This window comes from Oncorhynchus kisutch, linkage group LG3 (genome assembly GCF_002021735.2).
Source record: "Oncorhynchus kisutch isolate 150728-3 linkage group LG3, Okis_V2, whole genome shotgun sequence".
Taxonomy (NCBI): domain Eukaryota; kingdom Metazoa; phylum Chordata; class Actinopteri; order Salmoniformes; family Salmonidae; genus Oncorhynchus; species Oncorhynchus kisutch.
Genome location: NC_034176.2, coordinates 8,837,966 through 8,864,743, shown reverse-complemented (window position 1 = coordinate 8,864,743; position 26,778 = coordinate 8,837,966). Strand labels below are relative to the sequence as shown.

Here is a 26,778-nt window from a genome sequence, read left to right as displayed (position 1 = left end):
AATGTGTGAGACTGGCTGGTCTAATGAGGTAGGTAAATTGGGTGGGCTATTTACCGATGGACTATGTACAGCTGCAGTGATCGGTTAGCTGCTCAGACTGGCTGGTCTAATGATACAAATGAACAGTCACATGAGACATTGTAGGAAAAGCATTAAAGGTCCAATGGAGCCATTTTTATCTCAATATCAAATAGTTTCTTGGTAACGATTTAAGTACCTTACTGTATTTGCTATTTCATTAGGATCCCCATTAGCTGTTGCAAAAGCAGCAGCTACTCTTCCTGGGGTCCAACACAGAACATGAAACATGACATAATACAGAACATCATTAGACAAGAACAGCTGAAGGACAGAACTACGTACATTTTGGAAAGTGACAAAAAGGTACACAGCCTACATATCAATACAAACTATCTAGGTCAAATAGGGGCGAGACGTTGTGGTGAGGTGTTGCTTTGTCTGTCTTTTTAAACCAGGTTTGCTGTTCACTTGAGCAATATGAGATGGAATGGAGTTCCATGCAATAATGGCTCGATATAATACTGTAGGCTTTCTTGAATTTGTTCTGGATTTGGGGACTGTGAAAAGTCCGCTGGTGGCGTGTGTGTGTGTGTTATCAGTGCTGTGTGTAAGTTGACTATGCAAACTATTTTGGATTTGCAACACAATGTTTCTTATAAAAAGGAGTGATGCAGTCACTCCACTTAACCAAGAGAGACTGGCATTCATAGTGATTGTTTTCAATTAAAATGGTCAAAAAGGAACAACTTCTCAGCAAAGAGCAATTTCTCAAGCATCAATTTAGCTAGGACTGTCTGGGAGTGGTCTGAGGGGGGAGGGACCACTGAAATGGTGCTGTTATTGACCGAAAGGTTCGGAACTCCTTATTGGTCTATTGACTAATTTACTGTCTGGTGACGTCACCATGGAAGGGGAAAACTGTCCAACCAAAAACAGGCTGACAATTCAGGTGGTGTTTTTCAAACAGCTCTTACACTAAAGGGGTATTTTCATAATTTTCACAGTATTGTTTCAACCTCCATATTGTGGAAGTATAAATGTATGTAAAACACAGAGAAATCAAGTTTTTCACTGCACTGGGCCTTTTTTAAAGCACAGTTCTGATTTTGACGATGTGTGGTTGAAATGAGTAACGAGCTGTCGCTTGTCTTAAGGCCGTTCAACCTTTTCAATGCATGCATCCCTATGGACCCTGGTCTAAAGTAGTGCACTATATAGGGAATAGGGTGCCATTTGGGGGACAACTCGGCTGCTCATTTATTTTATCAGGGCTGTGGTGGGTGGGGCTGTGGTGGGCGGGGCAACACGACAGGGGTGGGACCACGTCACCTCATCCGTACTACGGTATTGCTTTGTCATGAACAGGCCCCATCTGAGCCCCCCCCCCCCCCCCCCCCCCCCCATCGTGTGACCCTCTCACAGCCTTGGTTGGGGGCTTCCATTTACGGGTTATCGATCGCCATCAAGACAGGACAATCACGGTCACCAATCAATGTCTGCTTATTGCTGCGGGTCGTTATGTGGTCCACCTGAACAGAACAAGGACCATTTTATATTATTTTGTGTCTCGACTGTCACAATTGAAACTGTATACATTTTGTTGATTGGTCAGGTGGTTGTCGTCCAGATTGAGGCGTTTTTGTCGATTCAGAGCATTTTATTTACGCATTCAGAAAGTTTTCACTCCCCTGGACTTTTTCTACATTTTGTTGTAACAACCTGAATGTAAAATGGATGACGTTTACATTTTGTCACTGGCCTGGACACTATTCTATAATGTCAGTGGAATCGTGGCTTAGGAAGGGAAACCCAACCACGTGGCGGACACCGTCTGGCTTCCGGACATGTTTAACATGTTGTTCACTGGCTTTGAGGATAATACAGGGTCATCGACGCGGCCCGCTATCAGGGACTGTGGGCTCTCTTTCTCCGTGGCCGACGTGAGTAAGACAGTTTAAGCGTGTTAACCCTCGCAAGGCTGCCGGCCCAGATGGTATCCCTAGCCGCATCCTCAGAGCATGCGCTGACCAGCTGGCTGGTGTGGTTAAAAGATATATTCAATCTCTCACTATCCCAGTCTGTCCCCACATGTTTCAAGATGGCCACCATTGTCCCTGTACCTAAGAAAGCAAAGGTAATTGAACTGACTATCACACTGTAGCACTCACCTCTGTCATCATGAAGTGCTTTGAGAGACTAGTCAAGGATCATATCACCTCCACCCTAGACCCCCTCCAATTTGCTTACCGCCCCAATAGATGCACAGACGATGCAATCGCCACCACACTGCTCTGTCCCATCTGGACAAGAGGAATACCTATGTAAGAATGCTGTTCATTGACTACAGCTCAGCATTCAACACCATAGTACCCTTCAAGCTCGAGACCATGGGTCTGATCCCTGCCCTGTGCAACTGGTACCTGGACTTCCTGATGGGTCGCCCCGTCAGGGTGGTGAAGGTAGGAAAGAACACCTCTTCGCTGATCCTGAACACTGGGGCCCCATAAGGGTGCCCCCTCCTGTACTCCCTTATCACCCATGACTGCGTGGCTGTGTACGCCTCTAACTCAAACATCACATTTTCAGACACAACAGTTGTAGGCTTGATTACCAACAACGATGCGACAGACTACAGGGAGGAGGTGAGGGCTCTGGGAGTGTGGTGCCAGGAAAATAACCTCTCACTCAACAAAACAAAGGAGATGCTCGTGGACTTCAGAAAACCGCAGAGGGAGCACCCTCCTATTCACATCGACGGGACAGTAGTGAAGGTGGAAAGCTTCAAGTTCCTCAGCGTACACATCACTGACAAACTGAAATGGTCCACCCACACAGACAGTGTGGTGAAGAAGGCTAAACAGCGCAACAGGAGGCTGAAGAAATTTGTCTTGGCACCTAAAACTCAGACTTTTACAGATGCACAATTGAGAGCATCTGTCAGGCTGTATCACCGCCTGGTACAGCAACTGCACCGCCCACAACCGCAAAGCTCTCCAGAGGGTGGTGCGGTCTGGGGGAGAACTTCCCACCCTCCTGGACACCTATAGCACTCAATGCCATAGAAAGGCCAAAAAGATAAAGGACATTAATCACTGGAGGCACTGCCTGTTTACCCTGCTATCATCCAGAAGGTGAGATCAGTACAGGTGCATCAAAGATGGGACCAATAGACAGAAGCTGTTTTTCAATCTCAAGGCCATCAGACTGTTAAACAGCCATCACTAGCACATCAGAGGCGGCTGCCTATAGACATAGATTAGGAATCACTGGCCACTTAGAAATGGATCACTAGCCACTTTAATAATGTCTCCGTATCTAGCATTTACTCATCTCATATGTATAAACTGAACTCTATTCTATTCTACGGTATCTTAGTCTCTTTAATTGTGTGTAAATATTGCATCACCCATCTCTTATGTATATAGTGTATTCTATACTATGCCACTCTTAGTCCAATGCCGCACATGTATGTATATATTCTTAATCCATTCCTTACACCCAACATAGACCTAAATCGAAGTATGTTACGAAACTGTTACTTGTTAGATATTACTGCATTGTCGGAACTAGAAGCACAAGCATTTTGCTACACCCGCAATAACATCTGTTAAACACGTGTATGTGGCCAATAACATCTGTTAAACACGTGTATGTGGCCAATAACATCTGTTAAACACGTGTATGTGGCCAATAACATCTGTTAAACATGTGTATGTGGCCAATAACATCTGTTAAACACGTGTATGTGGCCAATAACATCTGTTAAACACGTGTATGTGGCCAATAACATCTGTTAAACACGTGTATGTGGCCAATAACATCTGTTAAACACGTGTATGTGGCCAATAACATCTGTTAAACACGTGTATGTGGCCAATAACATCTGTTAAACACGTGTATGTGGCCAATGAATTTGATTTGATTTTGAGTGTCTTAGCCTTTGTCTTGTTTTTCTCTTCTTTAGCATCACTATTTTTGGGACTGGGGCAAAATGGCTGGCTGTTCTGGAGGAGAGAGATCTAAAGCCTGGTGAGTAGACAGAGACAGAGACCCGCAAGACTAGTGGACCGGTATAGCAACGGTTTTATGTGACTCCGTTGTTAAAGGCACGGCGCTTACAACTCCAGGGTCACGAGTTCCAAACTGCTGCTAAATGACATCCTGTATAGCAGCGCATCTGAACCTACCGTCTCCAGGTAACTGCCAGAATAAAAGAAATGCCCATATAAAGAGTCTTAATAGGGCGTTGGGTCACCACAAGCCAGAACATTGGACTGAGATCTGAGACTGAGCATTATGGCGTATGGCTTATATCATCTTCATGCTAATCAAACCATTCAGTGACCACTCGTGCACTGTGGATGGAGGCATTGTCATCCTATGGTGGCATAGCCACGGTAGTCAAAATAATGGCTTGCCCAGCATTTTTCGACATGACCCTAAGCATGATGGGATGTTAACTGCTTCATTAACTCAGGAACCACACCTGTGTGGATGCACCTGCTTTCAATATACTGTACTTTGTATCCCTCGTTTACTTACAGGCTTCCATTATTTTTGACAGTTACCTGTAGCTCTTAGAGGCCTCAGCCTGAGTGGCCCAGTGGGATGCTTGTTAAAAGCGCTCCTTGTCACCTCCCCAAGTATTCATTCATTTAAAAACCCCTCTCTGCTCTTCAGACGCTGGGTGAGTGCGTTGGAAGAGGAATGATGATGAACTAAATTAGTGGAGAGGGCCATCTCTCCTCCTCCTTCGTTTAAACATGCAGATGGGCTTTAATAGCGGCGATGTATTCTACAGTCGGCTCTAGGGGCTCCACTAGTCCCAACCCACTGTTATAATCACAACCCCATCTTTATTCAGTGTGTGTGTAGGCCTAGTGGCTATCTCAGTGGGGAGTTGGTGTGTTGGCATATGCTCCTGGTGAGTCGCTGATATTTTAGGGGATGGGGGATGCTTCCTGGCCCCTCCGGAGGTCCTGTGCCTGGGTTGACATTTTTGACTGACACCTGGTGGCCTGGTGGGGCGTGGTGACTCCTGTGGTGGGCTCAGATCTGGGAGGTACACCCCTCCCAACCAGCCCAGCGGGGAACACTGGCACATCGCCCAACTTCTGTGTGTATGCCGTCCCCCTCTTGCCCTGTTCATCCCAGACAGTTGTAGTTCTGTGCTGTAGTCTGTTCTGTGCTGTTCTAGATGTCTCTGAGAGATCTGGGCCCATATTCATGAAGCGTCCTAGAGATTTAAAAGGCTCGACTCCCCTCAGTTGAGTACTGGTCTGTCGTCTCATGTCTCTCCTTTCTTTCGTTGCAGCGAACACACACGCGCTGCAGACCCTGCACACCATCCTGTCCACTGGCTCTCCCCTGAAGCCCCAGAGCTATGAGTACGTATACCGCTGCATCAAGAACAACGTGCTGCTGGGCTCCATCTCAGGTGAGACGCACACCACATGGCTTGACACTGTACAACACAAAGCATCTGACGACTCACACTCATATATGTTTTACATTTGACACTGTACGAAACCGAGGGGGAGAGAGTCAAGTGGGGGGGAACAGTGGGAAGGGTGGATTGAGGGTCTTGAACCCCCGGTCTCCTTTGGGGAGTAGTGTGTGTGTGTGTGTGTGTGTGTGTGAGATCATCCTTACCACTAGACGACCGGCTCTGAACAAATCACAGGGTACGCTCGACTCAATACACTGTAATGGCATTATGTTTGCCTGGTAAAGGAACATGCAGCCTTTTTATCTAGAAGATTCTCAGTACTGCCAGACGACTGGTTGCCTGTCCGTTCTTCCCGATTTTAACTGCACCTTTTTAATTGGACGTTGCACCCCATTATAAAAGCGGCAGGTGTGTATCTGAGGTCAGGTGGAGTCCACGACTCAATCATTCACTCCTGAAGGAAACGACACCTTGTGATGTCCCTGTATGTGTGCTGTCTGTGTCACTTTCCCATCGGGGGCGGCGGGCACAAAGGCAGGAGAATTAACACAGTAAGCAATGCCGTTGGGCACGTCTGATTCGCTCAACAGCACTCCTAAAATAACATTATCACTTGAAGCTGCTGCCACTCAAGTCCACCGTGTGCATCTGACAGTGGGAACGACTTCCTGCAAGATTAGTTCTGTCTTAGAAAAAGTTTATTCTCAAGGCAGCCAGGACCCAAAAACTCCAGTCTTCAAGTGGCACATTTTGGCACTCCGGTTGCATTTATACCCATGCAGATCTGTATAACCGACTGGCCTGTTACACACTGTCCGTTTGTCCCGATGCAGACCGACTGGCCTGTTACACACTACCATGTACCCTACCAGTGAGTTAAAGTGTGCAGTTTTTCCTACCACACTTCCATCATCTAAGCCTTGACATTATTGTAAATGAGTGTGGGTGTGCGCCCTGTTCCAGGAGTCTGTCTGCATCCCAAATGACATCATATTCCCTAGATAGTGCACTACTTTAGACCAGGCCCCATAGGATCACATGGCCATAAGGTTCTGTTGGAAAAGTAGTGCACTATGTAGGTAATAGTGGCATTTAGGACACGTGTCATTGGTGGTGGTGGGAGTATTTCTTCAGTAGAGAAAGGTTCAGCTTTCTACAGTGCTTCGTGCTCGCTTGACAGACGGGCTTTCAGAGAAGTCTCTGACACCCTTAGCACCACTCGGCACTTAACATTTACAAGATGGATTTGAGCGACGTTTCGTGGCAGTGGACGCCATGTGTCTTTCATCGAAATGTCAGCTGCCGCAGGCACAAGTGTCTGCTGCCTGAAAGGAACACACACAAACAAAGCAGACTGAGAAATCTTGTGTGACTGAACGCATGGCTGTGTGTTTTTACAATGTGAACGTACGATGCATTCGGAAAGTATTCAGACCCCTTGACTTTTTCCAAATGCTTATTCTAAAATTGAAAAAAAAAAAAAAAATCTTACCCTCATCACACAATACTCAGACCCTTTACTCAGAACTTTTTTGAAGCACCTTTGGCAGCGATTACAGCCTCAAGTCTTCTTGGGTATGATGCTACAAGCTTGGCACACCTCTATTTGGGGAGTTTCTCCCATTTTCTTCTCTGCAGATACTCTCAAGCTCTGTCAGGTTGGATGTGGAATGTTGCGGGCACAGCTATTTTCAGTCACTCCTGCGTTGTCTTGTTTCTGTTCTTAGCGTCTTTGTCCTGTTAGACTGAGGCGAAAGTTCCCTTTCCGAGGTCCAGAGCGCTCTGGAGCAGGTTTTCATCAGGGATCTCTGTACTTTGCTCCGTTCATCTTTCCCTCGATCCTGACTAGTCTCCCAGTCCCTGCCGCTTAGAAACATCCCCACAGCATGATGCTGCCACCACCATGCTTCACCGTAGGGATGGTACCGGTTTCCTCCAGACTTGACGCTTGGCATTCAGGCCAAAGAGTTCAATCTAGGTTTCATCAGACCAGAGAATCTTGTTTCTGGTCAGAGTCCTTTAGATGCCTTTATGCAAACTCCAAGCGGGCTGTCATGTGCCTTTTACTAAGGATTGGGTTCTGTCTGTCCACTCTACCATAAAGGCCTGATTTGGTGGAGTGCTGCAGAGATGGTTGTCATTCTGGAAGGTTCTCCCATTGCCACAGAGGAACTCTGGTGCTCTGCCAAAGTGACCATGGGGTTCTTGAAAACCAGGATGCACCTGAGCTAAATTCTTGCCCCAAGTCCTGGTTAAATACCTACGCTGGTCTGTCTGCACATGTAAACTCGGCAATAAAAGAAACGTCCCTTTTTCAGGATAATAATTTGTAGAAATCTAAATAGATCTTCAATGTAAAGGGTTTATTCACTGTTTCCCATGCTTGAACCATCAACAACTAATGAATATGCACCTGTGGAACGGTCGTTAAGACACTAACAGCTAATGTCACATGAGAGTTATGAAAACTTAGCACACTAAAGAGTCCTTTCTACTGACTCTGAAAAACACCAGAAGAAAGATGCCCAGGGTCCCTCATCTGCGTGAGTGTGCCTTAGGCAAGCTGCAAGGAGGCATGAGGACTGCAGATATGGCCAGGGCAATAAATTGCAATGTCTGTAAGAGAGACGCCTAAGACAGCACTACAGGGAGACGACAGCTGTTCGTCCTTGCAGTGGCAGACCACGTGAAACCTGCACATGATCGTTATATCCGAACATCACACCTGCGGGACAGATACAGGATGGCAGCAACAACTGCCCGAGTTACACCAGGAATGCACAATCCCTCCAATGCTCAGACTGTCAGCAGTAGGCTAAGAGAGGCTGAACTGAGGGTTTGTAGGCCTGTTGTAGGGAAGGTCCTCACCAGACATCACCGGCAACAACGTCGCCTATGGGCACAAATCCACCGTTGCTGGACCAGACAGGACTGGCAAAAATTGCTCGTCACTGACAAGTCGCAGTTTTGTCTCACTAGGGGTGATGGTTAGATTTGCGTTTATCATCGAAAGGAATGAGCGTTACACCGACGCCTGTACTCTGGAGCGGGATCAATTTGGAGGTGGAGGGTCCGTCATGGTCTGGGGCGGTGTGTCACAGCATCATCGGACTGAGCCTGTTGTCATTGCAGGAAATCTCAATGCTGTGCGTTACAGGGAAGACATCCTCCTCCCTCGTGGTACCCTACCTGCAGGCTCATCCTGACATTACCAGCCATACTGCTCGTTCTGTGTGTGATTTCCTGCAAGACAGGAATGTCAGTGTTCTGCCATTGCCAGTGAAGAGCCTGGATCTCAATCCCATTGAGCACTTCTGGGACCTGTTGGGTTGGAGGGCTAGGGCCATTCCCCCCAGAAACTTGCAGGTGCCTTGGTAGAAGAACATCTCAAAGCAAGAACTGGCAAATCTGGTGCAGTCCATGAGGAGGAGCTGCACTGCAGAACTTAATGCAGCTGGTGGCCACACCAGATACGGACTTTTGATTTTGACCCCCACCCCTTTGTTCAGGAACACATTATTCAATTTATGGTAGTCACATGTTTGTGGAATGCAAATGAGCTGAATCCCCAGAAAACATTTCCAATGCATTTCAGCCCTGCCACAAAAGGACCAGCTGACATGTCAGTGATTCTCTCGATAACACTGGTGTGAGTTGATGAGGACAAGGCTGGAGATCACTCTGTCATGCTGATTGAGTTTGAATAACAGACTGGAAGCTTCAAAAGGAGGGTGGTGCTTGGAATCATTGTTCTTCCTCTGTCAACCATGGTTACCTGCAAGGAAACCGGTGCCGTCATTGCTTTGCACAAAAAGGGCTTCACAGGCAAGGATATTGCTGCCAGTAAGATTGCACCTAAATCAACCATTGATCGGATCATCAAGAACTTCAAGGAGAGTGAGTGGTTCAATTGTTGTGAAGAAGGCTTCAGGGCACCCAATAAAGTCCAGCAAGCGCCAGGACCGTCTCCTAAAGTTGATTCGACCGCGGGATCGGGGCAACACCAGTACAGAGCTTGCTCAGGAATGGCAGGTGTGAGTGCATCTGCACGCACAGTGAGGCGAAGACTTTTGGAGGATGGCCTGGTGTCAAGAAGGGCAGCAAAGAAGCCACTTCTCTCTAGGAAAAGCATCAGGGACACACTGATTCTGCAAAAGGTACAGGGATTGGACTGCTGAGGACTGGGGTAAAGTCATTTTCTCTGAATCCCCTTTCCGATTGTTTGGGGCATCCGGAAAAAAGCTCGTCCAGAGAAGACAAGGTGAGCGCTACCATCAGTCCTGTGTCATTCCAACATTAAAGCATCCTGAGACCATTCATGTGTGGGGTTGCTTCTCAGCCAAGGGAGTGGGCTCACTCACAATTTTGCCTAAGAACACAGCCATGAATAAAGAATGGTACCAACACATCCTCTGAGAACAACGTCTCCCAACCATCCAGGAACAGTTTGGTGATGAATAATGCCTTTTCCAGCATGATGGAGCACCTTGCCATAAGGCAACTAAGTGGCTCGGGGAATAAAACATTGATCCATGGCCAGGAAACTCCCCAGACCTTAATCCCATTTAAGAACTTGTGGTCAATCCTCAAGAGGCGGGTTGACAAACAAAAACCGACAAACTCCAAGCACTGCTTATGCAAGAATGGGCTGCCTTCAGTACGTGGCCCAGAAGTTAATTGACAGCATGCCAGGGTGTGGCCCAGAAGTTAATTGACAGCATGCCAGGGCGGATTGCAGGGGTCTGGAAAAGGAAGGGCCAACACTGCAAATATTGACTCTCTGCATCAACTTCATGTAATTGTCGAAAGCTTCAGTATTCCATAGTAACATCTGACAAAAAATATCTAAAGACACTGAAGCAGCAAGCTTTGTGGAAATATTTGTGTCATTCTCAACTTTTGGCTGTGTGTGTGTGTGTGTGTGTCTGTCTTAGCATAGGACAGCAGTGCCTGATTCAGTCAACCTTTTTTAGCAGCCAGGACCACGGGGAAGCCACCCCTACAGGCTGCTGACAGGGGTCTGCCTTACCTTTTTAGCAGCCAGGACCACGGGGAAGCCACCCCTACAGGCTGCTGACAGGGGTCTGCCTTACCTTTTTAGCAGCCAGGACCACGGGGAAGCCACCCCTACAGGCTGCTGACAGGGGTCTGCCTTACCTTTTTAGCAGCCAGGACCACGGGGAAGCCACCCCTACAGGCTGCTGACAGGGGTCTGCCTTACCTTTTTAGCAGCCAGGACCACGGGGAAGCCACCCCTACAGGCTGCTGACAGGGGTCTACCTTACCTTTTTAGCAGCCAGGACCACAGGGAAGCCACCCCTGCAGGCTGCTGACAGGGGTCTACCTATGTGTGCAGTGGTCATGTCCTTCTGCTCCTCCTGTCCCCCTGCTAGCCAGATCCCTGTAGACTTTAACACATTCACGGCTAAGACTGCCAACTCTATACTTCCACCTGACTGCCACATGGCTCCTTCTCTTCTCTACTGCTCCCCCCACGTGTGTGTTGTATTTACGATGATGTTTGTTCTTCAGTGGTTGCCCTTTTCTTGTGGCAACAGGTCACAAATCTTGCTGCTGTGATGGCACACTGGTATTTCACCCAATAGATATGGGAGGTAATCAAAATTGGATTTGTTTTTGAATTCTTTGTTGGACTGTGTAATCTGAGGGAAATATGTCTCTATGGTCATACATTTGGTTAAGAAAGCATGAGGTTCGGAAGTGCAGCTCCGTTTCCCCCAGATGATGTGGACAGTGAGCACACAGCCTGTCTTCTCTTGAGAGCCAGGTCTCAATAGCAAGGCTATGCTCACTGAGTCTGTACATAGTCAAAGATTTCCTTAATTTTGGGTCAGTCACAGTGGTCAGGTATTCTGCCACTGTACTGTCTGTTTATTACCAAATTGCATTCTAGTTTGCTCTTTTTTTTTTGTGTAAATTCTTTCCAATGTGTCAAGTAATTATCTTTTTGTTTTCTCATGATTTGGTTGTGTCTAATTGTGTTGGTGTCCTAGGGCTCTGTGGGGCTTGCTAACAGAGCACCAGCTTGCTTAGGGGACTCTTCTCCAGGTTAGTTTCTCTGTTCATTACTCTTTGTTATGGAAGGTTTGGGAATAGTTTCCTTTTAGGTGTTTGTAGAATTTAACTGCTCTAATCAGGATTTTGACCATTAGTGGGTATTCCCCTTCTGCTCTGCATGCATTATTTGGTGTTTAAGTTGTATACAGAGGATATTTTTTGCAGAATTCTGTATGCTGTCTCTCAATTTAGTGTTTGTCCCATTTTGTGAAATCTTGGTTGGTGAGCGGGACCCCAGACCTCACAACCATAAAGGGCAATGGGCTCTGATTCAAGTATTTTTAGCCAGATCCTAATTGCTATGTTGAATTGTATGTTCCTTTTTGATGGCATAGAATGCCCTTCTTGCCTTGTGTCTCAGATCGTTCACAGCTTTGTGGAAGTTACCTTTGGTGCTGATGTTTAGGCCGAGGTATGTATAGTTTTGTGTGCTCTTGGGCAATGCTGTCTAGATGGAATTTGTATTCGTGGGTCCTGGCAACTGGATATTTTTTGAAACCATTGTTTTTGTCTTACTGAGATTTACTGTCAATGCCCAGGTCTGATAGAATCTGTGCAGAAGATCTAGGTGCTGCTGTAGGCCATCCTTGGTTGGTGACAGAAGCACCAGATCATCAGCAAACAGTATTTTACATTAGATTCTAGTAGGCTGCATCCCTGTCTTATCCACAGCCCTGTGGAAAGAAATTTTAACCGCTTGAGGAGACTTTGCCTTTGTTTTGGTTTGTTTGTCAATTAGGGTGTGCAGGGTGAACACGGTCTGTCGTACGGTAATTTGGTAAAAAGCCAATTTGACATTTGCTCAGTAGATTGTTTTTCGCTGAGGAAATGTACGAGTCTGCTGTTAATGATAATGCAGAGAATTATCCCAAGGTTGCTGTTGACTTGTAGTAATTGTCAAATTTGTCTCTAATTTTTGTGGCTTGGGGTGATCAGTCCTTGGTTCCAAATATTGGGGAAGATGCCAGAGCAGAGGATGATGTTTAAGTATAGAAAATGTGAATTTGTGTTCTCGCTTTCTGTGTTTTCATAGTCTCCATCCTGTTCTCTTCCTTCTTTGTCTCCCACCTCTTGCTGATGCTCTCCTGATCAGATCTGGTTTCTGGTGTCTGTTATTTCTCTGCCCTGGTTTCCTGTGTAGTTTGTGTGTGCGCTCGCTGGGTGCCACTCCTCAATGGGGAGTTTATTTTTGGAACAGAACAAACCCCTCTCTGACTTTAAAGAGCACCAGAGGATGTTCAAAGTTTTCCTCTGCAAAAATTGGAATATTCATAAGAGTAAGAGGTAACCAATAAGGATGTCAGGAATGTGGGGGGTGGGGGGGGAGAACAAAACAATTGTGACTGGCTGCTGTAGTGATACTGAAGTGTGCCTAAACTGAGAGGCAGGCATGGCATTTTCCCCACGGATCCAATTAAGCTCCACTAAAGAGCCAGGCAGAATTTGGGGATGCGAAGAAGTGACTGATAGGTGCAGGGGTGGCTGGATGGATGGATGGATGGAAAGGTGGGAGGAGAGATGAATAGAACATCTGTCAGAAACAGCAGATTTAAGAGGTGGATAGAGAGAGGTATCACCCACAGATAAAGAGGGGGTGGGAATAGCTCCATGTTGGCTCCATGTTGCGTAACTGTACTACTGTAGAATAACAAGCCTGCACCACAACACTATCCCACACCATATCACACTTTACAATACGATGTCCGTCGCACATCACCTTACTGAATTCACTACACCTAACCATGACCGTATTCTCTACGTTGATCACTACACCCCTCATCACTGTCAAACGCTCCCTAAAACACTTCAGCGAGCAGGCCTTTCTAATCGACCTGGCCCGGGATTCCTGGAAGGATATTGACCTCATTCCGCCTGTGGAGGTTACCTGGTTATTCTTTTAATAGTGCCTTCCTCACCATCTTAAATAAGCATGCCCCATTCGAAAAATGTAGAACCAGGAACAGATAGTCCTTGGTTCACTCCAGACCTGATTGCCCTTGACCAGCACAAAAACATCCTGTGGTGTTCTGCTTTAGCATTGAATAGTCCCCGTGATATGCAACCTTTCAGGGAAGTTAGGAACAGATATACACAGGCAGTTAGGAAAGCAAAGGATAGCTTTTTCAAGCAGAAATTTGCATCCTGTAGCATAAACTCTAAAGTTCTGGGACACTAAAGTCCATGGAGAATAAGAGCACCGCCTCCCAGCTGCCCACTGCACTGAGGCTAGGAAACACTGTCACCACTGATAAAGCCACTATAATTGAGAATTTCAATAAGCATTTTTTTCTACAGCTGGCCATGCTTTTTACCTGGCTACCCCTACCCCGATCAACAGCCCTGCACTCCCCACAGCAACTTGCCCAAGCCTCTCCATTTCTCCTTCACCCAAATCCAGATAGCTGATGTTCTGAAAGAGCTGCAAAATCTGGACCCCTAAATATCAGCCGGGCTAGACAATCTGGACCCTCTCTTTCTAAAAATGATCTACCGAAATTGTTGCAACCCCTATTACTAGCCTGTTCAACCTCTCTTTCATATTGTCTGAGATTCCCAAAGATTGGAAAGCTTCCGCAGTCATCCCCCTCTTCAAAGGGGGAGACGCTCTAGACCCAAACTGCTATAGACCTAGATCTATCCTACCCTGCCTTTCTAAGGTCTTTGAAAGCCAAGTCAACAAACAGATTACCGACCATTTCGAATCCCACCGTACCTTCTCCGCTATGCAATCTGGTTTCCGAGCTGGTCATGGGTGCACCTCAGCCACGCTCAAGGTCCTAAACGATATCAGAACTTCCATCAATAAGAGACAATACTGTGCAGCTGTATTCATCGACCTGGCCAAGGCTTTCGTCTCTGTCAATCACCACATGCTTATCGGCAGACTCAACAGCCTTGGTTTCTCAAATGACTGCCTCGCCTGATTCACAAACTACTTCTCTGAGAGTTCAGTGTGTCAAATCGGAGGGCCTGTTGTCCAGACCTCTGGCAGTCTCTATGGGGGTGCCACAGGGTTCAATTCTTGGACTGACTCTTCTCTGTATACATCAATGATGTTTCTCTTGCTGCTGGTGATTCTCTGATCCACCTCTACGTAGACGACACCATTTTGTATACCTCTGGCCCTTCTTTGGACACTGTTAACTAACCTCCGCACGAGCGTCAATGCCATACAACTCTCCTTCCGTGGCCTCCAACTGCTCTTAAATGCAAGTAAAACTAAATGCATGCTCTTCAACGGATCGCTGTCTGCCCGTCCAGCATGACTACTCTGGAAGGTTCTGACTTAGAATATGTGGACAACTGCAAATACCTAGGTGTCTGGTTAGACTTTAAGCTCTCCTTCCAGACTCGCATTAAGCATCTCCAATCCAAAATTAAATCTAGAATCGGCTTCCTATTTTGCAACAAAGCATCCTTCACTCATGCTGCCAAACACACCCTCGTAAAACTGACCATCCTACCGATCCTCGACTTTGGCGACGTCATTTACAAAATAGCCTCCAACACTCTACTCAGCAAACTGGATGTAGTCTATCACAGTGCCATCTGTTTTGTCACCAAAGCCCCATATACTACCCACCACTGCGAGCTGTACGCTCTCGTTGGCTGGCCCTCGCTTCATATTCGTCGCCAAACCCACTGGCTCCAGGTCATCTACAGGTTTCTGCTAGGTAAAGCCCCGCCTTATCTCAGCTCACTGGTCACCATAGCAGCACCCACCCGTAGCACGTGCTCCAGCAGGTATATCTCACTGGTCACCCCCAAAGCCAATTCCTCCTTTGGCCGCCTTTCCTTCCAGTTCTCTGCTGCCAATGACTGGAACGAACTGCAAAAATCACTGAAGCTGGAAACACTTATCTCCCTCCCTAGCTTTAAGCACCAGCTGTCAGAGCAGCTCACTGATAACTGCACCTGTAAATAGCCCATCCAACTACCTCATCCCCATACTGTATTTATTTATATATCTTGCTCGGGCCTATTAATTGCCTTAACTCCCTTATCCTACCTCATTTGCACATACTGTATATAGACTTTTCTACTGTATTATTGACTGTTTGTTTACTCCATGTGTAACTCTGGTGTTGTATTTGTCGAACTGCTTTGCTTTATCTTGGCCAGGTCGCAATTGTAAATGAGAACTTGTTCTCAACTAACCTACCTGAATAAATACAAACGTAACTTATTAGCTACGTTGTTCTTTACACGTAACGTATTAACTACGTTGATCTTCCAACGTGAAATAAATAAAAATATGTTTTTTGTGTAAAGGTGGAACAGATATTGTGTCCTGCTTCATGGGCCAGAACGTGACGGTCCCCGTGTACAGAGGAGAGATTCAGACCCGGAACCTGGGCATGGCTGTGGAGGCCTGGAGCTGTGACGGTGAGTGTCGTTGGTCAAATAAATTCATTCACAGGCCTATTTATTCATTTCAATTCATCGTGCAGATGGTCGGGGGGCTGGAAAGTAATTACCACAAGAATCCCAAATGAATCTAATATTTTAAAACATAATACTTTCAAACCTTCATACATTGGTATGGATCACATACTGTACTATAGGTCTCTATTATGCATGGGAATACATTGGTATGGATCACATACTGTACTATACGTCTCTATGCATGGGAATACATTGGTATGGATCACATACTGTACTATACGTCTCTATGCATGGGAATACATTGGTATGGATCACATACTGTACTATAAGTCTCTATTATGCATGGGAATACATTGGTATGGATCACATACTGTACTATACGTCTCTATTATGCATGGGAATACATTGGTATGGATCACATACTGTACTATACGTCTATTATGCATGGGAATACATTGGTATGGATCACATACTGTACTATAGGTCTCTATTATGCATGGGAATACATTGGTATGGATCACATACTGTACTATACGTCTCTATGCATGGGAATACATTGGTATGGATCACATACTGTACTATACGTCTCTATGCATGGGAATACATTGGTATGGATCACATACTGTACTATACGTCTCTATGCATGGGAATACATTGGTATGGATCACATACTGTACTATACGTCTCTATTATGCATGGGAATACATTGGTATGGATCACATACTGTACTATACGTCTCTATTATGCATGGGAATACATTGGTATGGATCACATACTGTACTATAGGTCTCTATTATGCATGGGAATACATTGGTATGGATCACATACTGTACTATAGGTCTCTATTATGCATGGGAATACATTGGTATGGATCACATACTGTACTATACGTCTCTATTATGCATGGGAATACATTGGTATGGATCACATACTGTACTATACGTCTCTATTATGCATGGGAATACATTGGTATGGATCACATACTGTACTATACGTCTCTATTATGCATGGGAATACATTGGTATGGATCACATACTGTACTATACGTCTCTATTATGCATGGGAATACATTGGTATGGATCACATACTGTACTATACGTCTCTATTATGCATGGGAATACATTGGTATGGATCACATACTGTACTATACGTCTCTATTATGCATGGGAATACATTGGTATGGATCACATACTGTACTATACGTCTCTATTATGCATGGGAATACATTGGTATGGATCACATACTGTACTATACGTCTCTATTATGCATGGGAATACATTGGTATGGATCACATACTGTACTATACGTCTCTATTATGCATGGGAATACATTGGTATGGATCACATACTGTACTATACGTCTCTATTATGCATGGGAATACATTGGTATGGATCACATACTGTACTATACGTCTCTATTATGCATGGGAATACATTGGTATGGATCACATACTGTACTATAGGTCTCTATTATGCATGGGAATACATTGGTATGGATCACATACTGTACTATAGGTCTCTATTATGCATGGGAATACATTGGTATGATCACATACTGTACTATACGTCTCTATTATGCATGGGAATACATTGGTATGGATCACATACTGTACTATACGTCTCTATTATGCATGGGAATACATTGGTATGGATCACATACTGTACTATACGTCTCTATTATGCATGGGAATACATTGGTATGGATCACATACTGTACTATACGTCTCTATTATGCATGGGAATACATTGGTATGGATCACATACTGTACTATACGTCTCTATTATGCATGGGAATACATTGGTATGGATCACATACTGTACTATACGTCTCTATTATGCATGGGAATACATTGGTATGGATCACATACTGTACTATACGTCTCTATTATGCATGGGAATACATTGGTATGGATCACATACTGTACTATACGTCTCTATTATGCATGGGAATACATTGGTATGGATCACATACTGTACTATACGTCTCTATTATGCATGGGAATACATTGGTATGGATCACATACTGTACTATACGTCTCTATTATGCATGGGAATACATTGGAACGGATCACATACTGTACTATACGTCTCTATTATGCATGGGAATACATTGGAACACATTTCCAAAGTTAAAATCACTTGGAGCTGGTTTTTTGAGGGGTTAAATAAATCACCCGTGGGCCACATTTGGCACACAAACCGCCAGTTGGGGATCCCTGCTCTATATGGTAATTCACCTTGTGTCATTTGTAAATGGTATCCCCACTCTAGGATGTGCATGATGACACGTGTTTCCCTCCCTCAGGAAAGCCAGTGTGGGGGGAGAGTGGAGAGCTGGTGTGTCTGAAGCCAATCCCCTGTCAGCCCACCCACTTCTGGAATGACGAGAATGGGAGCAAATACCACAAGGCTTACTTCTCTTCCTTCCCAGGTCAGTCCATTAGAGATGGAGCTTCTTTTCCGGTCAGTCCATTAGAGATGGAGCTTCTTTTCCGGTCAGTCCATTAGAGATGGCGCTTCTTTTCCGGTCAGTCCATTAGAGATGGAGCTTCTTTTCCGGTCAGTCCATTAGAGATGGCGCTTCTTTTCCGGTCAGTCCTGTCCATGTTTAAATGCTAAATTGTAATTATTTCGCCACTGGCTTATTTATTACCTTACCACCCTAATCTTACTACATTTGCACACACTGTGTATAGACTTTTCTATTGTGTTATTGACTACATCTGTTTATTCCATGTGTAACTCTGTCACACTGCTTTGCTTTATCTTGGCCAGGTCACAGTTGTAAATGAGAAGTTGTTTTCAACTAACCTACCTGTTTAAATAAAGGTGAAATAAAAAATTTGAGATGGATAGACAGCTTTTCCTTTCCATAGGAGATGAGCGCTCTAGTACATCTCGATCTTTGCAATGGCTGCTTCTGTGATGACATGTACAGCACCATTTGAGGGCTATTTCCATTGTAAAGGAGTCTGTACATGATCAATATCCGCGTCAGTTTACTAACAGGCCTGCTCCTCTGCAGGTATTTGGGCCCACGGTGACTACTGTAAAATCAACCCAAAGACAGGAGGAGTTGTCATGCTTGGCAGAAGGTGAGTCATCGCGCTTACTAATTACCTCAGGAGACATGAAGCGACTATGCCACCATAGTTTTTGGTTTGGTTACCTTCAACTCATTCTTGTCTCGATCACAGCGATGGAACTTTGAACCCCAACGGAGTGCGTTTTGGGAGCTCGGAGATCTACAACATTGGTGAGCTATGGGTTTTTCTTACCCCCCCTACAATGGTTTGTGGTAACAGCAGTTTAGTCTCATTTAGCTGGTCATCATTGATATGATGGAATGTAAGAGCCCTCGCTCTTCTTTCTCTGGTGTTCTTGTTGTCCTTATGAATACTAACGGGCCTAGGCTACATCCCAAATAGCACCTTGCTTCCTGTGTAGTGCACTACTGTTGACCAGAGGCCTATGGGAATAGGTTGACATTTTGGACGCAACCAATATACCGGTGTCTGCCACTAATCCCGAAGTGTCTGCCACTAATCCCGAAGTGTCTGCCACTAATCCCGAAGTGTCTGCCACTCTGTCAGATATTTTCTAAATGTGTACGCTTTTGTTCTCATCTTCTCTCCAGTGGAGGCCTTTGAGGAAGTGTCCGACAGCCTTTGCGTTCCACAGTACAATGGGGACGGTGAGGAGCGAGTGATCCTGTTCCTGAAGATGACGCCCAACCAGTCCTTCGGCCCGGAGCTGGTACACAAAATTCGCGGAGCCATCCGGAAAGCCCTCTCCGCACGCCACGTACCAGCGCTGTTCCTGGAGACCAGAGACATTCCTGTGAGGACATTCTTCTGTCGTCATTTTCAATGTGTTATGTAGTCACACCCAAAGAGAGCTTTTAAATAAAAAAAAGAACCCTAATGTTGATGGACAGAGTAATGCTAACACATTTCCATACAAATGGACACACACACACACACACACAGGCCCGTAAGTGCTGTTATGCATCCCTGGGGCTGTATTCACAGACTTTCTCAGAGTAGGAGATTTAGGATCAGTTTGGCCTTTTGAGATCACAATGAATAAGATTACATGGACATAAGTGGGAACTGATGCCAGATCAGCACTCCTACTCAGAGAAGCTTGGTACATGTATATGTCCCCTGACCCTTTGTGTTATGCTCTCTCTGTCTGTCCAGTACACCCTCAGTGGGAAGAAGGTGGAGGTGGCTGTGAAGCAGGTGATCGCTGGGAGGGAGGTGACCCAGCGAGGGGCCTTCTCCAACCCGGACTCCCTTGACCTCTACAAGAATCTGCCAGAGCTCCAGAACTTCTGAGAACTTCTACAGTACACATGGAAAAACAAACGAGGAGAGAAAAAAAAAAAGACGGTTTCCCCCAGAAACTCTTGTCCAGTTGCAGAGGAGAGGAGCTGGGTCATTGGGTACAGGCCATTGAATGGTGGCTCTGGTTTCTCTTCCGCCTCTAACTCTACAGTGACCTCCTGACCTCACCTGGCCATCCCATTGGCTCCCTCTGGGTTCAGGACTGACCAAAAAAAAAAAAGAATAAAAAAGGAATCCAGAATAATGCGACGTACGTCCCCCATTGCCCTTTTGGGAATGCCTTTGCTTTGGCTTGTGTACATTTCTAGATATTCCTCTTTTTACGGGACTGGAGATGTGCTTCTCACTGTGCTTGTGGTGTTAACGTCGTGGCCTAACTTATTATGATAAAATGGAGGTGAGTAAGTATGGACCTGCCAATGGGACCCAGGTGTTTTAAAAGAACGTTACCTTTTGGTTTTATTGCTATAAAGGGATGAGGGAGTAGTGGTGTTGAAAGATCATTTTGATCACATTTTAACTTTACTGTTACCTTTTTTTTTTTTTTGTGAACACAGCCAGTCAATCTTCAAAACAGAGTTTTAAAAAATTATAAAATAGCATCCCGTCCTACTTCTTCACCACATTGTAGTCGTGCCCACCTGCTAGTCCCACCCACACAAACGTCGTTAAGTTTGTTGCAAAGAAGAGCGTGGACTCGGTTATTATTACTCTGGCTATTCACCCGTATTTATGGCAGCTCCTCAGTGGGTGGAAGAGAGACACATTTTTCCAAATGACCAATGAAATGGCTGTGACAAATACACAGCAGATTTTAGGCAATTAACAAGCCCCCTAGAGACTTCCTGGTTTTATATTATTATGGCGATCACAGCTGAGCTGGTATTATACTGTATGGGGGTTCCCCCCCCCCATAGAGTAAGGCTTTGTTGTTTAACTCTAAAATAGATTTTTAGACACTACTGAACGCTAGTCATTGGCACTGAGATGTTCCTTGATCTGTTTTTGTTCCTCAATTTTTTCAATTTTTTTTTTTGTTGTGTCGTCAGTTTAGATTAAAACGTGTGTTTTAGATGCATGTCTCCAAACAGCTATACTTATCTCTTGTTGTGGTGAGCCATGAAATCACCTCAGTTAAACAAACACTATTGATGGTGGTGTTGTGCTGTAGTCAGTTGACCAATCACTACACTAATTCTGCATTAAATAGTCAAATCATCTGTTTTCCTTATAAAACTGACCCATCACTGCAGCCATTTCAACCAATCACCACACATTTAGCAGGTTTCAATCAAGCCACGCGTCAACAAACGTTTTTCCCTCGTCAGTGTATATTCACCACAAGTTAGACAACGTCATCGACACTTACTGATATGGACATCGTTCCAAAGTGACCTCGACGGAGACTGAGTTGGGTTTAAGACCCTCGTAAATTGTGTTTTAGGGTGGGGGAGCTTTCATGGTTTTACTACAGGGTTTTATTCTCTGTTTAGGGAATCAACTAAGCACTTAGGTCACAAAACATTAATTCTCTTTGTCTACGTCCCAAATGCCATCCTAAATGCTCTACATTTGACCGGGAGTTGAGAGTGCCATTTGGGACGGAACCCTCCGTCAGATTCACATTCCTGAGAATATTCCATTTTAGTCTTCTTTCATCTGGGTTTCACTTCTGTTGTTGTACCTTCCTCCAAGAAACATATGTCTATTTGAATGTGTTGAATTTCCTCCTAGTCTGTTTTTGATTCATATATTTTAAGGTACAGACTTTTTTTATTTTATTTAGTGTTTTTGCATAAACAATTATATTGGTCCATGTATGATGAATGTGTCATTGACTGTGATACAGTATATGGAGATATATGTAATGTGTTCTTGTACCGTGAACTACTTTGCATTGTCCCTGTAAACAATAAATGGACAAAGCTGCATAAAATGTAACTACTCTTAATTTCATCACCGTTGCATGGGTTACCTAGTGGCGCAGCAGACTTAGGCACTGCTAGAGGCGTCACTACAAACACCCTGGTTTGAATCTAGGCTGTATCATAACTGGCATTGATTGGGAGTCCCATAGGGCTGCGCACGATTGGCAGCATCCGGGTTTGGCTGGGGTAAGGCAGTCATTGTTAATAGTAAATTTGTTCTTAACTGAAGTTTAAATAAAATGTCATGACTGTTTCAAATACTGTTGTCAAACACCACTTTTGGAAAACAATATTGTCTTAGCACCAGAACTGCACAAACCGTATCTAATTCATTCAGGTATCTCAAATGAAACACAGTATTTCAATATGGGGTATCCTTGAATGAGGGATCCTTTTTAAAAATCGTTTTCCTTTTGGAAATTAATGTCATTCGATATGAATTATGACATGCAAATATTCACCGACTACCACAACAAACAGGCACTTTTTATTTTACCTTTTATTTAACTAGGCAATTCGGTTAAGAACAAATTCTTATTTTCAATGACTGCCTAGGAACAGTGGGTTAACTGCCTGTTCAGGGGCAGAACGACAGATTTGTACCTAGTCAGCTCGGGGGTTTGAACTTGCAACCTTCCGGTTACTAGTCCAACGCTCTAACCACTAGGCTACCCTGCCGCCTCTACACTCTAACCACTATGCTACCTCCCGCCTCTACACTCTAACCACTAGGCTACCCTGCCGCCACTTAAAGCACACTTGAGTTGTAGACTGATGCTGGTTCGGTCCCCTTGGCCTAGAAGGTTGAAGTAGGGTGACGTGGCACCAAGAATCAAAGCTGGTTTTTGAAAATGTATTTATAGGGCTCCACATAGCAGAAGGTGAAATATCTTGTAGGATTTATTTTTACAAACAAAATAATTGTTGATTCATCAAAAGGCAAAGGTGACCACTGCTTTACATACTGATGACAATAGAGTCTGTGGAGGAGTGCTGTTACCCCCACAACCCTGTTCCTGCTTCAGTCCTTCATCAGTGTCATATCAGAGGGGGATGAAGCGCAGGAAAAGGCCACGGCTACACAGAGGATCTATATATTGTGTCCAACCCCATGATTTATTGCTGCGACGCGTGATACATTCTTTGTGATGAAAAGATCCGTCAACAATACAACCCCCAGATGCACAACAACCCCCCCCCCCCCCCCCCCCCCCCACAGGTCAGGGATTTCCCTGACTGCAAATCAAGATCCCTCCACCGTCCAATGGATATCATACTAGAGCCATTCTATTGTAAATGAACACACACACACACACACACACACACACACACACACACACACACACACACACACACACAAAATAAAATAGCATTTGGACTGGCTTGTTGAATTGACATGGAAGGACACATTTAAAGAGGCCTCACTTGCTGAGGCAAAAATGTCCTGTATCTTTAACGGATTACGAAACGGTGTTCACTTTGATTCTGATGCAGTCTGTGGATGCAGTCTGTGGATGCAGTCTGTGGATGCAGTCTGTGGATGCAGTCTGTGGATGCAGTCTGTGGATGCAGTCTGTGGATGCAGTCTGTGGATGCAGGCTGTGGATGCAGGCTGTGGATGCAGGCTGCTGGGAGACTGTGGATGCAGGCTGCTGGGAGACTGTGGATGCAGGCTGCTGGGAGACTGTGGATGCAGGCTGCTGGGAGACTGTGGATGCAGGCTGCTGGGAGACTGTGGATGCAGGCTGCTGGGAGACTGTGGATGCAGGCTGCTGGGAGACTGTGGATGCAGGCTGCTGGGAGACTGTGGATGCAGGCTGCTGGGAGACTGTGGATGCAGGCTGCTGGGAGACTGTGCCAGCTCAACATGTCCAGGTTTTCCACAGGAGCAGCCAGGGCTGTGTTCAGTGGGGCCCAATGCATAGAAACACACAATGTAAACCTGCACATACAGACTTGATTACAATACAAACACAGATGCGTGCACACACACACACACAATCATGCACATTCATATATATTAGGAGTATATGCCATAGAATTGGATTATTTTAATAGTTCATTTTCATAGAATTTATTTTAATTTATTTAACCTTTATTTAACAAGGCAAGTCTTAGAATTGACCTAATTATGACACAGCCACTCAATTGTAATGAGGATTTTGGGTGACAGAAATGCAATTACATTCACACACACACACACATTTGTTTTACTATCCTAGTGGGGACCAAACAATTGATTCCCATTGAAGATCCTATTTTCCACCAACACCTAAACCTTAATCCCAAACCTTAATTCTATCCCTAAAAGAGCCCTTTTCTTTGTGGGGACCGGTGAAATGTTCCCACTTGAATATTCTTTGTTTTACTATCTTTGAGAACTTTTGGTCTTCACAAGGATACTAAAACCAAACAAACACCAAGTAACACTTTACTTGAAGGAGGTATAGACAAGCATTGATAACACACCTTCATTCACACGTGTTCAATACCAATGCAAAGAGATTTCTTTTAAATAAAAATCCTCACAGAAACACATCTTTGTTTGGCCATTGTACAACTGGAATGTTTTGGTGTCACAGTACCCAATCCCCTGAAACACCACCACACACACACACACACACACACATCAGACAATACGTTATTACATTATTGAAAGGTATTATGTTATCCTGTGCTATTAGTTTAGGCCTATTCATTCTTACAAGCCTCTGACTCTTTTTACTAGCCACATTTCACATGAGTATCCATGTTGTTTTTTGAAATGTCGTTTGCACAGCGGGATCCGATATCTTCGTTATTTGTTTAAAATTCTAAATCGACAGATTGAGAAACGAGGAGATTCAGATTGCGGTTGGAAAGCCGCCCACAGAGCTCCAACTGAAAGGTGCAGGATGAGTCTCGACAAGGCGATGTCAGTGACAGCACAACCACATCCGGAAATAAATTGGAAGGAATCGTGACGCTCAACCCATCTTGTCTGTGCAATCTCAAATATGATTCATCTACCCCTCTTTCCCTCTCGCTTGTGTGTTTTTTCACTCCTGACAGACACGGTGATCAAAAAGGCAGGATGAACAGGATCGGCTTCAAAAGATCAGGGGATGCTCTCTCCATGTTAATGCTGTCATTTGTAGCAGTAGGACAGGCAAATACACACGTTCCATTTGGAGCTCGGTGCCCTATTGAGAAAGAGAGGAGGCGGGTGTGGGTCACCCACTGGCAGATACGGTGTGTCAAGCTTTCCTATCGCCTCGCCAATATCCCAATCTGATTGAAATGTTAAACGCATGCTCTTCTGTAAATTGCCTGTGCTTAACATGCAATCTCTGTTCTAGGCCTCTGCACAGTGGGAAGTTGTTCATTTTACATTGATGTCTTCTTCTCTGGTATAATGTTGACATGGATGTCTTCTTCTTCTCTGGTATAATGTTACATGGATGTCTTCTTCTTCTCTGGTATAATGTTACATGGATGTCTTCTTCTCTGGTATAATGTTACATGGATGTCTTCTTCTCTGGTATAATGTTGACATGGATGTCTTCTTCTTCTCTGGTATAATGTTACATGGATGTCTTCTTCTCTGGTATAATGTTGACATGGATGTCTTCTTCTTCTCTGGTATAATGTTACATGGATGTCTTCTTCTTCTCTGGTATAATGTTACATGGATGTCTTCTTCTCTGGTATAATGTTGACATGGATGTCTTCTTCTCTGGTATAATGTTACATGGATGTCTTCTTCTCTGGTATAATGTTACATGGATGCCTTCTTCTCTGGTATAATGTTGACATGGATGTCTTCTTCTTCTCTGGTATAATGTTGACATGGATGTCTTCTTCTTCTCTGGTATAATGTTGACATGGATGTCTTCTTCTTCTCTGGTATAATGTTACATGGATGTCTTCTTCTTCTCTGGTATAATGTTACATGGATGTCTTCTTCTCTGGTATAATGTTGACATGGATGTCTTCTTCTTCTCTGGTATAATGTTTAAATGGATATCGAGGGGGAAAAGACTGTAGCAGGAACGAGCAATGCAGATCAGAAGAGGTAGATTGATGTTGATGGTTATTGGCACTATACTATTAATAATGTGTCACCAGGGGCTTGTGTCGTTCTGAATGGAAATTATGGAAATACTCAGTATACTATGGAAATGTTTATGCTGTTTATTACATTATTTCAAATTAAACTTGTTGACTGATGCAGTATAACGGGGCGGCAGGTAGCCTAGTGGTTAGAGCGTTAGGTCACTAACTGAAAGGTTGCTTGGATCAAATCCCCGAACTGACAAGGTAAAAATCTGTTGTTCTGCCCCAGTTAACCCACTGTTCCTAGGCCGACATTAGAGAGAGAGAGAGAGAGAGAGAAATTTATTTTATTACACAAAGGGCCATGACAGTCTCCCCAGCGAATCATCGGTCAGCCTTTTAGCTTATTAAATGAATAAGAAGTAGGGGCGACGGATCTACTACTCTTAGGTTAACCACTGCTGCCTGGGACATAACAGGGAAATAGCATAGTCGTGGGACAAGCCAAGAACACCATCGTGACAAGCTCCAAG

General features: G+C 44.7%; 1 protein-coding gene across 1 annotated transcript in view; it reads left to right on the top strand.

Annotated features, from left to right (window-relative positions):
- The window catches only part of aacs (acetoacetyl-CoA synthetase), a 50,413-nt gene extending 28,195 nt beyond the window's left edge, over positions 1-22,218 (top strand). Inside the window, exons 11-18 of the mRNA XM_020467303.2 lie at positions 3,986-4,050; positions 5,336-5,458; positions 15,821-15,934; positions 18,239-18,364; positions 18,959-19,028; positions 19,131-19,189; positions 19,571-19,773; positions 20,136-22,218. Of these exons, the coding sequence (XP_020322892.1) occupies positions 3,986-4,050; positions 5,336-5,458; positions 15,821-15,934; positions 18,239-18,364; positions 18,959-19,028; positions 19,131-19,189; positions 19,571-19,773; positions 20,136-20,273 (898 nt within the window). The 3' untranslated portion in view covers positions 20,274-22,218. The remainder of the gene's footprint in view (positions 1-3,985; positions 4,051-5,335; positions 5,459-15,820; positions 15,935-18,238; positions 18,365-18,958; positions 19,029-19,130; positions 19,190-19,570; positions 19,774-20,135) is intronic.
- Positions 22,219-26,778: the final 4,560 nt, after the last annotated feature.